The sequence below is a fragment of the Pygoscelis adeliae genome, unplaced genomic scaffold, assembly GCF_000699105.1.
Source record: "Pygoscelis adeliae isolate BGI_AS28 unplaced genomic scaffold, ASM69910v1 Scaffold38, whole genome shotgun sequence".
Classification (NCBI taxonomy): domain Eukaryota; kingdom Metazoa; phylum Chordata; class Aves; order Sphenisciformes; family Spheniscidae; genus Pygoscelis; species Pygoscelis adeliae.
Window position 1 is genome coordinate 7,409,405 of NW_008825614.1, and position 16,129 is coordinate 7,425,533.

At 40.8% G+C, this 16,129-nt stretch overlaps 1 protein-coding gene across 1 annotated transcript in view; it reads right to left on the reverse strand.

Annotated features, from left to right (window-relative positions):
- Nucleotides 1-2,508: 2,508 nt before the first annotated feature.
- The window catches only part of DERA (deoxyribose-phosphate aldolase (putative)), a 52,852-nt gene continuing 39,231 nt past the window's right edge, over nucleotides 2,509-16,129 (reverse strand). The window contains 3 exon segments of the mRNA XM_009333018.1: nucleotides 2,509-2,708; nucleotides 4,491-4,640; nucleotides 8,344-8,456. Of these exon segments, the coding sequence (XP_009331293.1) occupies nucleotides 2,652-2,708; nucleotides 4,491-4,640; nucleotides 8,344-8,456 (320 nt within the window). The 3' untranslated portion in view covers nucleotides 2,509-2,651.

Below are 16,129 nucleotides of genomic sequence, written 5' to 3' on the forward strand. Positions count from 1 at the left end.
CTTGTCATATGTCTCCAGCCTGGTCCCCTGCCGCTCCTGATGGGACCCCTGGCCCAGGTTCATCCCCTCGCATCACCTAGGGCTGTCAACAGACCAATACCTGGGCTGGTACCAGCAGCTTCTGTAGGAGGAGTGAGAGACGAGGCTCTGGGTCCTGTTGGGAGTCCACAACCACAGACAGTAAGAATACAACTCACCTGAGTCACAGAGAAGTTAACAAAGACAACCAGCCACTCTGTAACACTGAGCCTTCTGCTTATTCCTCAAAAAAACCCCACCCCAAAACCAGAATCGTCTTTATTTGAATGTGTTTACAGATTCTGTTATTTTTACATTTTTTCTTTTTTTTCCCCAAAAATTACAGGTTTCAACAGAAAAAAATGTTTAAATTACTTTCCAAACCAGCTTCTCCCAAAACACTAGTTGGCTTGGAGTTGCACAGTATTTCACATCGGTGTGTCTGTAATGTTCATGGAAAAGGGAAGCAGCTATCTTTGACTTTTCAGGAAGCCGAACCTCTCCCTCCGCTAAATGGAGCCTGTTCCCTCTGAAGCAAAGTAACGAGCAGCAGCCCATGTGCACATCAAAACGAAGGGGGGGCCATCAACAGAAATATAAACAATCCCTCCTGGCAAGCTCATTAATCGACACGTAACTCCCGTGGAAACAGTGAGGCTGTTCTCAGAGGTACTCGCGTTAAATAGTTAGGTGGCAAAGTTGGACCTTCATTGATTTTAAGGAACTTTTCACCTAGAAAAAGGTGAAGCATCTCCAAAAAATAGCTTCTATCTTCGCCCTAAATGTCCAAACGACAACCACCAACAACAAAGTGTACTTTGCAAGTGAGGTGAATCTTTCTGTGACGAAAGTATTGAAATACACTCTAACATTTATACAGCTAAAGCTAAACAGCAGCAAAATCCAGTGTGCGGTTGCTGGGAGGGCATGGCAGAGGGTCAACCCGGCAAGCACCTGGTGGGAGCTGACTTCATATAACAGGGTCTGTATTTCGGAAAGCTCAGCAGCAGAATTTTCCTCTAAATACACAAACAGGCACTGGATTTCTCCCTCAAGAAACTGGCAGTGAAATCGGAAGGAAAACCCATGGCAAAAAAGGCCACTTTCCAGGAAAACAAATGTGCGAAAATACAGTCACAGCTCAGCTTCATCTTCTGTGTTGAGACCTAAACCAGAAAAAGGCTGAGAGCCTTGGATGAACTACTTCCTGGGAAATTAAGGCCTATTTTTAGTACTGAGCACTGCATATAGGATTTTACTTTCTGGATATGTTGTTTTTCTGATCATTTTTTTTTCCCCTATTCAGCTTTCCATCCGTCCAAGGTGGTTTGCAGAGCACTAGTGATTCAGGTGGTATAACCAGATAAGTAACTGAGTTATTATATTTATGAGGCACAGATCTCTTTGTAATAAATGTACCTTGTAGCTTGATTTACAGCAAAATCCTCCTCCTCTTACTTCCCTAATGAGACCTACTTAAGTCAGGGAGACTAGTCATGATGATAAGATAATTAAGTTTTTAGTACAACTCTGGTTAGTGAGCAGAATGCAGTTCTGAAATAATGAATCTACTAGCTCCAGTCTGATATTCAAAAGGTGTTGATGATTTCGGTATTATTCTCAATGTGCTCTGAGAAAAGTACTTTTTACATTAAAGCTGTAAACCCCACATAGGACACAATTCAAATCACCTTTTAAATTAAAGAATTGCTTTTAGAATGGCAAAGTTGAAGTTCAGCCAGCATAGCAGTGACACCTGCAAACTGACAGTCAAACCCCCCTACATTAAAATGGAAAGATTTGCATGAATGTGTTTTAAAATGACAGGAGACAGGAATGGGAGATTCTAAGCAAGTTAGACTAAAATTTTAAGAGCGAAATGCCTAAAAATAGGCCCCTGAATGCATAGTTAGGCACCTATATAGAGGCTGCTTGATTTTCAGTTGTTCTGATCACCCAGAGCTCCCATTAACTTCAGGAGCAACTGTGGATACTCAGCTGTTCTAGAAATCAAGCCACCTTTATTCAAGGGTCTAAATATGGATGTCTGTGCCCAAGTTTGGGGGAAAAAATAAAAAAAAAAAAGGGGTTTTTTTGCTACAGAGACATTTTATAGAAGAAAGCAATAGTCAAGTTTCATTTTCTCAGGTTACAATGCTTGAAACTGAATCAACATAACAATTAATAGTGCAACACATCTGTGGCAGAAGATTTTCTCTGAGGTGAATGGAAAGCTATTCCAAGATCTGTAGCTCTTAATTACCAATCTGAAACAGTCCATAGATATTTCATATTCTGCGACTGCAAACTGTTACCAGGCCACCTAAATCTTTTTCATAGTATTTCAGTGTTGCCATTAATAAGCTTTTCAGGCTGGTCTGAGGAAGACTTTGCAAGATTAACTTTGCAAATCTGTAAGTATTAACTATTTAACTATTTCAGAACTACCATTTTTTCTGCTTTTGGATCAAGTACAACCAGCAGACTTGAGCATATTTTTAAATACTATAAAATATGAAGAAGGGAGAATTAGGCCTTTAATTCTATCATATGCACTTGGTTGTCAGAAGACTCCTGAATGCTGTTTGCTTAAAGACCTCTTTTGTAAAAGTAATCCTGAGTTGATTTTGTGTCTAAGCCATTGCCAGGTCATGCTGAAGTGCGTAAGAGCCAGTCACATGATAGAAAATCTGCAAGAAAAAATAAAATTTATGATGGAATTATATATGACTATAAATCTGAAAGTGTCAGGGAAATTACAAATTAAAGGCAAGCCAGATGAAGATGATGGATATTTGTTTGTGTGTGTGTGTGTGTGTGTGTGTGTGTGTGCGTGTGTGCATAAAATATGATGTAATATACCTTTATATACTTGTTTATAGGATCTGAACTAAGGGCTCTTGGTGCTTTGCTTGGAAAGAAAGAAAAAAGCAAAGACTTGTTGCTTTTAACTAAGCTTTCAAAAAGAGACAGGTAGAAAACAATGCTTTACTCTCACTGTAATCCAATTCTGACTATTTCAAAATTATTTTGTGATATTCAAAGTATCCAAAATTGCTTATGCTTTTATATGGCTTATTTCAAACTATTCTTTTAACTGTACTGTCTTGGGGGTTGGGGAGTGTTCTCCTCATTTTCTATGTTTGTTTGTTTATTTTAAATATGTGTTTGTTTTATTGAATATAAAGATTGGGACATTTTATCTTACTTTTTTTTACATGGCACAGCATAGCAGAGCTTTGGTCATGACTGGGGCATTTGTGCAATCCCTGGCAGATAAAAGGATGCTACCCTTAAGAAATCAGAACAAATCGTGTGACACAATCACTAGCTGTGTTGCAAGACTCAGCAGTGATGGCAGTCCAACAAGAAAGCTCATGCTGCTTTGTCATAACCAGGGACATGATTTTAGGTCAAGAGTGAGGCAGAGGCAGTCTTGCAATGAAGCAAGCCAATATTATTCTCATTGCAGGAGTGAGCCAGGGGTTTTCAACAGTCATGAATATTCACCTGACACCTCTCAGCTGTTTTGTATTTCTTAAGACATGTCAGTATTTCAGTTGCTAGGAAAGGTGGGGAAAGGGAACAGACTGATGCTTTTTTCCTCCCCCAAATCCCCTGCATCTCATGTTCTCCCACCAGCAGCAACAGCACAAGGACTTTCAAACTTTTTTCTCGGTTAAAGCTAATATCACCTCATCTCCTGGGTTTAACGAACATGGAAGTGAAGTTCAGAAACCCTAATGGTTTAGTAGTTCCTATGACACTACACTGTTCTCAACTATGCTGTATCCTTCGGGGTTGATCCCCTGCGCCTGTGAGGTAGGTCGTGGGTAGATAGGTCAGAACCTTTCTTCCCACCAGGAACTACACATTGCCACTGCACCTCATACAGTATTTGTCTGCCAGAAAACACAGTGGCCAGCCTGCACAAAAATAAAAGCAATTAGAAAAATGAGGTTTTGTAGGAGGCAATTGCTTTTCTTCTCCAGGAGATAATCAATATGGAAAAATTTCTCTATCAGCAGTACCATATGTAGGATGAGACGTGACTTTCTCCACAGCATGGAAATATATTGTGAACAGTTGCGGCACAGTGACACAAAGGGTCCGTGAGATATTTTGAGGGTCAGCTGAACTGGCAACAGCTAGGAGTGCAGGGGAGCACACTACCCTGCATTTGCAAAAGAGACTGTATGTGTACAAACTGAGCCTCTTTGCTCACTGCACTGCAAACCTGGCCCAGGCAATTGCCAGCTGCTGGAATATCAGAGTCCCAGATGTCTGTAATGACAGGCCAAATTTAAAGAAATACTGGGCTGGAAGTGAACCTGTCGTTAATAATGAATTAGATGTATGTTCTATTTTCTTTTAAACAGCACCAGAAAGCACATTCTGCAAAAACAGTAAGCCAGCACATTTAGAAAGATTACTTTTTCTCTCCACCAAGCTGAAAACAGTTAACAACTAACCTGTTTCTCAATGTCTTCCAGCAAACTACTGGCACCCAGGCGAAAGAGCTCTGGTGTTAGCCATTCCACTCCCAGTTCCTCCTTCACCAGCATAAGCCAAGTAATAGCTTCTTTTGCCGTCCGAATGCCCCCAGCAGGTTTAAATCCAACCTTTAGATAGAAGAAAGAAGTGCAATACGCATTTTCATTCATCAGCAACGCCAGAAGAGCAATCAGCATTTGTACACCTGCAGCCTCAAAGTGCCTGTGGTGTATGTAACAACTCGGTAAGTATCTGACTGCAAACAGTATAAGCTCTGGACTAGCGCTGACAGCTATCAAGCCTCAGCCATCACTGCAAAAGATAACATTTTCATCCTGAGGGACACCAGCTGAGGGAGTAATACTTTTGACTTCAGTGCACTTCCTCAGGAGCTGGGTTTGAGGTCTAATGGGAGTGCTTTGCCCATAGCACATACTAAGCCACGGGATTTAGGCAGGACCTGGGATATCTGCATATCACCTACTGCCCATGTCACAGTCTAATTCCAAATATATAACCACAAATATACATGCAATAACATAATACTAAAGAAGCTGAAATAAAGCACGTGAGGCAGCTGACTCATGTGGAGAGCAGTGAGAGATGGTTGTACTTTATAAAAAGCCTGTGCACCACTGTTATACATGATTGGGCTGTACATTCAAACATATCAGAGGTTTAATTTTCACTAAAATTTTCCAAATGGGAATTAAATTAGGGCTGTCTCTACCAAAAATTGAAAGTTTTGTGCTTCACAGGAACTGCAAAACTTCTCTCCCAACACATGCTGGATATACTTTCAGTCACTTGATGTGAGATACATGTCATATTTGGTCAGGTGAACTGCCATGTATGTAGAGGCACACACGCCAAGAAAATCCTATCTTGAGGTAAAGCATGTCTTCAATCCCATGACCAACCCGCTGTGCAGAGCCAGCACTGAGGTGACTTGGCATGCACCCCTAATACCAGTCTTTTGGTTACGTGCCATTTAAATGCATCTTATTCTGAGACAGAGCTTGTGACAGACAGCTATCAAATCCCTCGTCAAAAATTTTGTCACCTGCATTAGCCAAAATGTTGGCCTGCAGCAGCTTACTAAACTCTTGAAAAACAAGGAGAATTAGGAAGAAGTGTTCCTGCATCCAAAAAAAAAAAAAAATCTGAACAATCTGTACAGTAGCACACAGTGACTCTTTCTACATTTCCTTCTGCCATAAACCTTTACCTTGGGTACTCCTTCCCGTCAGCCACCTCCTGCAAGAATTATCGTTCTGATTTCAGTATATACTTTCCTGAAACCTCACTGCCTTGAGGATTTCTTTGTACCTTATGGATATAATAGTAGAATCAAAAAGTATCTGTTTTTAAATGTGTTTTGTAGTTTTTTTAATAGTGATTTCAGGACAAACAAACACAGAATAAATCCTTCTCTCACACTGAAGCATCGTGATAACAGCATATTTCCAATAAGATTATGAAGAACAATAACAGGAAAAGCTTGATAAATCCAAAACATGAAGACTGTGTTTTTGTGGATGGATGGATGGATGGATGGATATGGATGGATGGATGAGTGTACACATACATCTGTTAATACTAGATTTCCAAAATTTAAATTGTGGAATTTAAACCACAGCAACTGGAAAAGCATCTTCTAGACAATAAAGTAAAATAGTGGGAATGTGTTTTCCCTCAGGAAGAGAAATTCTAATGAAATTCAAATTTAGATTTCTTCCTAGAAATATTACAGCTCTTTGAGATAATCTGTGGCAAAAACAAGTAAAATAGAGTTAAGAAGAGAATTAAAAACACCATGCAGAATTCCTTCCCTTTTGAGCAAATTCTGGAAGCACTTTCCTTTGCAAAAAAGCTGACAAAGACAAGCCTGTCCACTCCTCCGTTTACCAGCTTTCCAAACAGCACATCTGACTGCCATAAAAAAGCAAAAAGGAAGGGGGGTTGGAATTTAATTCAAGAGTGGTACAAAGTCCAGCTACCACTTTCCTGCTGTTTCACAGCATTTCATTATTTTGCTTAATAAGTTCATCTCCTCAAGAATTTTCTCTTCACCTTATATTATTAAAAGTAATAAGTTTTTCTGGGTTGGGGGTTTTCCCAACAGAAAAACCAATTTATGTATGTCCTTCAGTAATGACAGGAAAAGATTATTTCCTATTATATTGCACACTTTTCATATCACCACCACAGCTTATCATTCAATAAATGTTACTCTGCAACTTGTTCCTTTCCTCGAAGTTTAATTTCTGTATTAACCTGTTTTTCCCAGCCAACGCCTTGCTAGAAAGCATCCCTACAGCAGCAAAATTAGTTTGTTAAAGAAACCATTTAGAAATCTCGTCATTGATAATATTGTCTTCAGTTAATAAAAGCACATAAAGTCAGTTTACATCTAATTCACTGACACACATGCACACAGACATAAGCACTCAACAACACATTTCATGCCATGAATGCATCCTTTTAAAGCAAAAAGTTAATTCAATACTTATATCCAATTATAGGTACAAAGCTGTGTTAATGCAGCAGAGCCCAACCTCTGGCACACAGCTCGTGTCAGCAGCACCGGTGCCGAGGTGAGTCACCCGGCCCCAGGGATCTGCCTCAGGTTGGCAGCAGTGACGATGCTGCTGCAGAAGCAAGACTATCGGAGCTGCTCGAGTTGTTGTGTGGCAGAGAGAGATGCAGGCTGGGAAGGGAGGAGTGAGGACAGCCCAGGGATCCATGCTGGCCTCATCTAGACTACAGAGAGCAGATGGACACACGTCTAACCTGCTGTCACGTGCTCCTCAAGCTCCAACAGCCCCTGAAGCCATCTCTGCCCCTATCCCACTGTTCATCCCACATCCTAACATCATACCTTGAAAGGCCACCTGCAGAAGGGACAGAAGGGTGAGGTGGAGAAGTGACCCAGAAATGGGTAGAGGGTCTTAGCTAGAGATATGATTTCCTTCCCTGAGGCTGCAGGTGAGGACAAAGCCCACTGCTGAACACCAGCACCAGATCTAACCGGCAGTCCCCACTTGCCTGTGGATAAAGGAGGTGAGAGGTGACTTAAACCTTCCTGGATAACCTCCTCCTTTCTCACTGCTTCAGCGCAAGGATGGATGCACAGATAGTCCATCGCTGGCTCTGCCGTATGCTCCCCCCTGCTCCTTGCCTCCACTGACCTCACTTGACAGTGACCTGACGGACAAATGTTGTGTACCGGGACATAATGTTCTTCCGGCCCCTGTCCCTCCCTCCCTCCATCCCAGACAACAGGATCCAACTGGATCTGCCTTCTTGTCCCCTTGGAAAGCCCCTCTGGCAAGGGAGGAAAGAGCAGAATTTATCTCTTGGGTTGCCAGAACAAAGTCAGAAAATACAGTTGTGTACACTGGACAGACTCTCAATGGCTATAAATTTGTATAGCTCCACTGAGGTTTATGGGAGTTTGCCAATCACTGTCAGTTTGGGATTTGCCCTGTTATTAATGGAGATAACCATTTAAATACCTTAAATGGTGAAACAAAACTCAAATGCAAATGAAGCAGGGGATGCATCAAGACTGCATGAGCTTTCAGGGAATGAAGTGACAGTTATTCAAGGGAGGAAAGCCAAAAGTGCCGCTTTTTTTTTTTTTTTAAGTATACAAATACTAGCAAATCAAATGAGGAATAAAGAGAGAAGTCCCTTTACCTATTGCTCATATAGCCATGGAAGCTAATGTATGTGCATTTATATGTTCAACATTTTGAAACTATTACAGTCTTATTTCCTTCTGAGTGAGCCTGTTTGCTTAATTTTTATAAAGGTAGCAAGAATTACCTTGTTGCCAGTTTGCCAGTAGAATTCTCTAATGGCTCGCATCATGACTACTCCGACTGGAAAGGTCGCATTTTCCACCTCCTTTCCTGTAGACGTCTTTATAAAATCAGAACCTGGAAGGAAGTAAAAAGCTTTATGGTAGTTTTAGAACAAGAGCCACTCTGCACATACATAGTTCACACCCTCCAAAGATGTCCTCATGCTTCACAGCAATTATGAAGCATTTCTCTACATGTACATCCCCGTGGTGTCGGTGCTGACCTTGCTCTGGTCGAGGCTAGAGCAAGAGGATGATACCCATCCGGGTTTCAGAGCAAATCAGACATCCTAGCGGCTAAATGAACATCCCAGCTCTTAATTCTTTGCTCTAGCTATCAGATCAACAATCTCTTCAGGGCAGTCCAATATAATATATGTTCCTGGACGGACACTCAATATATGTGTATACATACATTAATAGGAATGTGTCTGACTAACCGCAACAATGGAAATTATTTCCTCCGAACAAATTTTGCATATAAATCAACATTTATTATTTCCACAAGGATCTTTCTGAATAGAAACAATTTTCATCAGTTTTTTTACTTTAACTTTGCATCTATTTAGTCTCACATTTCACAGTCTAGTATTGTATCTCCCGCAGCTGTTTGAAGTGAAAGGAAAGAAATCCCACATGTATTTACGAAACCAGCTGTGTAATACTGTAAACAGGGGAAAAAACTCCCTTCTTATGCATTTTGCAATTGTAACATTGCAAATTACTACACTTAAAGCCATGGTCTGATATAATGCAGTAACAAGGTCAAAACATCTCTGTTGTTTAAGAAAGGAGAGTTAGCCTTGGCTTCTTTTTTTCTGGTTTCTCACTTGTGAACAATATTCTCCACTGCCTGTCCTGAATACTTGTGTAGTGTTCGTGTGTATTCTTGACGTTCTGGGTTGGCTTAAAACGAATCCTGCAGCACGATATAACAAAAAGCTAAGACACTAACCAAAAAATTAGCCTTGCAGTGTATGATCCTGCATTGACACAATACAATGACAAAACTTCTTTAATTGCATTAGGGCGCACTTCATCCCTGGGAACCTACTTCTCAGAAAAGGTGTACTGTGGGATCATTAATTATCGAAAGTAATCGGGAGAAGAAGAGGGATAATTCAAACATCGCGTAGTAGTGCATCATCCACTTAAATCAATTGGAACTGCATCTGCTTCCACTTCAAATTTGGCTTAGGGTCCATTTTGTCTTTTATTTGAATGATGATGCCTCTACAACATCCCCTAGAGTAAGCAAGGAAAGTTTCACTACTGGCTCAAACTAAAGGGCTGCCTTGACTGCATTTTGACTGTGTGCTGCGGCACACTCCAGAGACCCGTCTTCCTGATGACACAGCTGATTGGCACGCAGCTAGGTCTCAGCCTGATGGGAAGTTAAGACAAAGCCAGGCATGTTTCTGCATCCTGTGATTTAAACACAATCGAACGGTATCACTAACATCGTGTCTTGTAAGACCACGGTTTTCTCTGTAGGCTTCCTGTCTAGGCACTAACTCAGCCCATTGGTGATTAAATTGCACCCTCCTATGACAATTCCCATTCTAAAGAGAAACAGTTATTTGCAAAAAAAGTTCTAACTCCAGAAAAAGTGCAATGTGCAAAAGAGGCAATTAATAGTTGATTGAGCTTTGCGAAGAACGGAGCACACAGGAGAGACAACTGAGTTACATATTTCAGAGCTACTCCCTTCCAGAGAGACACTGTGGACATCTGATAGTCACATTAAAACAAGTAACAGTGGAAGTGAAACTTCAACATTGCCAAATTGTATTTTTAATTTCCCTTTCGAAAGGTAGCACTTAAAGTCCTTCAGTGCAATACTTTTCATTTTTTCTAGTATAAGGTAAGTCAAAGCTTTTATAAGTCTTATAATTACAAGTCTCTATGGTACAGTTTCATTAAAAACTTTCATTAAACAACAGCTGCCCTTGTATATGGTCTTCTAATCAATTTGGTCAAACAGAATGACTTCTAATCAGCTGTTGATAAAAATAGAAGATGAAATTTTAATTCTAATAGATTAACCACAAACTCAAGATAGTCTTCAAAATCCATCTAGTTCTATTCTCCAGTGGATTTAACGACTATTCAGCAACTCATTACTAAATAGAACAAGATGAACATTTTCCAGTTCATTAAAGAAATGTACTATGTATTTTTGCATTGTCCTCATGATTCGTTACAGGGAGTCTTAATTACAAGATAATGGATAATGGTTATTAAATGCAGACTCCAGTAATGAAGCTCTATTCATTTGTGAGCCTCAGAGACTGCAGAGGGGAAAATAAAATTAGTAGCTTCAAAAGATTAACGGATCAAATTATTATTCAATTTTGAAAATCTCATTCCGACTTCATAGAAACAAGAAGAGATTAAAAACTAGTATTAGTACAAAAGTAGTGCATTTATATATTTATTTTTAAATAATATCTTAAGGCTATTACCAGAATAATCAGCTTTAGATGTGATTATTAGACAAACATACAGCCAATTTAGTAGCATCCTCTAACAATGAAAACAACACATTTTTATTTCCTGAACAAATTCTATTTACGACACAAGAGCTTGCTAGCAGGGTTGCATGCAGCCTCTTGCAGAAGACAGAAGATGCACGCTAGCAGAGCGCCACAATGGAAGGTGCTGTTAACATTGAGATTTCAGGAATGAAAAGGGGGATTTAAAAGTCAGCCACTGCTGTAAAAAGCACCTCATTAAGTAGACTTTACGCCAACCTCGTAATCATAAGGGAGTTTCACCAAGTCTCCTTCTTATTCAAGTTTTCAAAACCAAGCCAAAGCGTAATCATAAGGGAGTTTCACCAAGTCTCCTTCTTATTCAAGTTTTCAAAACCAAGTCTAAGGAATGACATTCACCAGGAGTTTCATCTGGAAATTTAGGTGACGATTTAGAAACTGAGTTTTATCACCCATCTTCTCATCTTCCTATGAATGCATACACTCCAAAAATCAAAGCTAATGTTAAAATACATGCTGGATGGCTTTCCCCTTCCTTCGAGTAGGTTACATGATTCAATGAAACATTAAATCAAAGACTTAAAAAAAATGAGTTCTTCAGGGTAGATTTCTAGGCCCGGTGAGCCTGGAAAAGGCCACACGTTCTACTCTTTTCCAATGTGTAACCACAACGGCACAAGGCAGCGAGTCACCAAAGACTCACTGAATCAGCAGAGAGTGGAGACATCAAAGCCCTTTTGAAACGCAGCAGCATTACACGCCTGTTTCAGGTGGGCGTGCTGCCGACCTAGTAACCCACCTGCGTGCGACACATTACAGCACAACAGCCTGGCAAGCACAAACTTTAACCAGAGATGGAAATCTGAATAAACCTTAAGAAATGTGAACAGTGCCGCAGCCTCTGTTTGAGAGGCTCTCGTCGTTCGAGAGCAACCGGGCTCTCAGAGCCGTTGGGCACTAGACCACTTGGGCTGCAGTCACACGTCTTGTGAAATCAGGTAGAGTATTTTAAGATATTAAATCCCCTCTTCCCTTGCTCTCTCACCCTCCATACACACGCAGCTCTCGGCCACTGCACTCCACCAAAGACCACTCAAAATAAGCCAGCTGAATGTGCACACACTAAAAAGAAAAACAGTGTCTTCATAGCATGTTGCCTGAGTCCATACCTAGAGGTCAAGATGAAGTCCATTATATTACTTCTACTCTAGATGCTCACACAGCCTTATTTATGGTAGCACCTGAGCAGAGTTGTAGAGCTGAGGTATACAGAAGCTGAGTAACTTGCCTAAGGCCTCTCGGCAAGCATCTGGCAGGGCAGGGATTGAATGCCCTGGTCTCCCGAAGGCCAGAAAATCTGCCATAACTGGCCTGCCCTACTGCTATCCCCTACATCATCTCAAAATGCTACAAAGCTTCCCAGTCCACGTAACGTTGAAGCAGAGCATGAGAACCGGAGAATCTTATTTAGATGACAGCATCAAGGAAACACACTCGGTTCCAAAATTAAGCAATAAGGAATAATAAGCAGTATAGCAATCGTGGAGTAATCACAACCTTTTGGTTGTGAAGTGCTTCAAATACCCTTGGGGAATGATTATCTCCCGATAACTACAGACTCTGTGTTGTTGCCTTACTCTTAATAAAGAACAAAGATGCGTCTGGCAGTTTTAAACAATAGTTTAAAGAGAGATGCTTGCAGAGGGACAATTATGCCATGCTACTTTGTAAGTACTTGCAATGAGCACAAATATATCTTGGTTGCTGCAACGGAGATATAACAATATGCGGTGACATAGGGTGAACACATACCCCTCCAAAACTTCTAGGACTAGTGGCAAAAAGAGGCATGCTGCTGAGGGGATTTGCAAAAGCTCCTGCTGTTTGTGCTGACAAGGTAGCAATGATAAAATAGTACATTATCAAATGTGCATAAAGTCCCATTAGCAAGTCATCTTTCTATTTTATGAGTACCTAAAATAAGGGTCTTAAGATTCACACACAATTAGCCTGACTAGGGGTGACCAGGTTATCAATCCTCTGAAAATAAGAGGCAGGGCAAGATATAAAAGGCTAATGTAGTAGCTAATTCTTGTCAGTTGAGTCATCGTAACTGGCCACTTACATGTCCTTATCCTACTCCAGTGGCAAGATAAAATACATACCCTGCTAGCTTAACTTTGCTGTTGAGGAGAAGAGAATATGAAGCTGACAACTCACTTTAGCAGTAGCTCACCAAGAAGCTTTAACTCCCACACATGGCTACACTGCCAGACCACTTGGTTAGGTGCCTATGCATGTTTTCACACACCTGTGTCTAAGCTACTGTTTTGAAAAATCCTAGGTTATAACTTGGTCTTTTGTGAACTGCCTATTTTTTGCAATTCTTTTTGGAAAAGTGCCTGCTTGGAGGGGGAAAAAAAAATCACGTCATAGGGCTCCATGTTTAATGTCCGTTTACAAATAAGACAACCTTACTAATGACCCATCCTATCATCTCAGGTTGGTTTTCAAGACTCGGAATGGATGCTTCCTCTCTTGTACACCACCTCTGGTAATAGGCGTTCTGCAGGCCAAATCATGCCCTTAGGAACACTTATACATGCACGTGAAGGGACAAATTATTAAGCCCATACTTATGCAAAATTCCCTGTATATGATGTCTGAAAGAATTCAGCATTGCTGAATTATGCATAGCTCACTAATGCACTATTATAGTGTCTACCACAGGTCTCCATAGAATACTATTACTTAATTAGTATTAGTTTCTTGTGCGTTCATTTAAAATGTGTTTCCTTAGAAGGTTCAACAGAAAGATCCATACCACTTTCTATTGCTCAGCTATATAGCATGGGCTCTTGCTATTTTTAGAGTGTTCCTTGCAATCCAATCCCTATTTGGTATGGTGAAAGAGAAGATAAATAAGTGACACGTGCTCCAGGCTCAAAGGCCACAGCTGGAATCCCTGTCAATGGTGGCTCTTGGCTTTAGGCTTCAAACCACACCAAAGTGCAGGAGGCACGCTCCCAGTCCCCTCCCCTATTGCCAGGGAGAAGCAGTGTTGGGAGATGCCAGGGTGCGGGAGCAGTTCAGGCAATTACGTGCTGCTGGAACAGCCATTCCTCTTCCTCTCCAAAGAGGAAGCAGCAGGATATCTCCCACGAGTGACTAGTGGGACCACAAGGAAGCTTAAGGAATTGTTATCTGCTTGTTAAATTTCATGTTTCTTTAGCGAGATCTCATTTTTCTTCTTTAAAACTGTGTACCATGTATTACACTCAAGGGCTTTACAGTGTATGACCTATATTAACCTTATTTCATTTTGCAGATGGCATTACTGGAACTGGTTAAGCAGTTTGCCTAATGACACATGACGAGCCAAAGGTAGAAAGAAGAAATAAATCAATGCATCCCAACACCTAATCGCAACTTTACTATAATCACTGAGAAAAAATACACCTTTTCTCTCAGCTTATCCACTCGCAATGCCGATTTCCTTTACAGACTATTCTGTGGGCTATTTTTTGCCACACCGCTTCTGATTTTGAGCAAGACACAAAATACAAGAGACATCAGTACAAATCTCCTCTCTACTCTAGCAGAGGCTCATGACCTCCTCCGGCATGACACCCATGACAAAACAGAAGTAGGCCGCTGTGGCACATTTTATCCAGTGGAAAGAAGAGTGAACAGGGTCAAAGGAGTAGCAGAAGTGGTACGTGGAGATAGAAGCGTGTTGGTTACCATTAGCTTTAAGATGTGGCTGTTCCGTCAGCTACCAAAATACCTGAAGAGTAAGGGAGAAGGGAGTAGAAGAACCACAAACAACTGAAAAAAACATGGATAGTGTGCTAGTGGTGAGAGTAGCCGCAGCACCTGCATAAAATCTAGCGGAAGTGCTCTGCAGCATGCATGGAGGCACAGAGCAACAGACCTGCTCCCTCTCATTGCCACCACCACCATCATCTCCACAACTACACAGTGGCTACCTACAAAGAAGGCAGTCACATCTTTCAACACCTCGTTCTGACTCTTTGCTGCAAAGATAGTGATGGCTGAATTCTGCAGATTGCCCTAATGTCCAAAAGTCATAATTTGCATAAAAAAAGCTAAAGGTTATAAAATAACACATTGTCTCTGTACAGGGATATGGATGTGGCCAGGGGCTAAGAGGAGGATAGTGACTTTCCCTGCTTCGGCGGAGTGTTAGTGTCCCACATACAGCAGCTAAAGGGATGCTGGGTGTTTGAGAAGGAACCACGACATTCATTCTCGTCACTTTACCAGTAATACACAGGTTGCTGCTAAAACAAGTTGTTGCTCCTTTATGAAGCAACATAAAGGTTGGCCTCTCCTTTCAGATAAGACACGGGCAGTCAGGTTCTCAGCACTGAGCCACGTGCTCCTGCTGGGCTGGGTGAAAAAGCAAAATGCTGTGTGAGAAACTAGACTTGATTTGAAAATCTCACCCATTAAGCTTCCTTTACAAACACTGAATTGCATTGCATCATTTACTTGTTCACACTTAAGCTAATCTAAACAATGATAAACTATCCTAAACTGTGATATAATTAAAACAGCACTGATCTAGGTCAGGCTTTTTCCCTCCTGGCATTCTTGGTTTTGGATCAATACATCTCAGTCTCTCAGAATGTTGTCCAGTACATGACATATTACAGACTGAGGCTAAAATCCTGATATATCTACCAGTAATAGCACTGCAATTTGGAAGAAAATAATAAATATGCATGACTGCTTAGAATCACACCACTACATGGCATATTGCATACCAAGTTTTAGCAACCACATTTAGCTTTGTGCTTTTTAATGTTGATAGCAACTTTGAAACAAATATGTTAACATTAAAACTCAGGTATGCTTATGTATCGTCTACTAGCTTGTAACAAAATTACTGAAATTGAAGAAATAGGTGTTTAAAATCCATTTGGAAATACTCCACACTGCACAAAGCAAGTAGAAAATCAGTGTACTTTATCAAGAAGGTGCTATGAATTTTAAAGATTTAAAAAAACCCCAAAAACCATAATACAGCCAAAATCATGACGCTTCAATGTCATTTTGAGTGTTTTTCAACACCTCATGATAAAAGCAGTTTAAAATTCTGTTCTGACTCTAACCCAGAGAAAGGCAGGATTGATTTTTGAGATTTAAAAGTCATGTCTTAATGCCACAGTCAGAATCTGTCCAGCATCCAGCCTCTTTGTCATGCAGAGGACAAACAGCCAGCATTGGC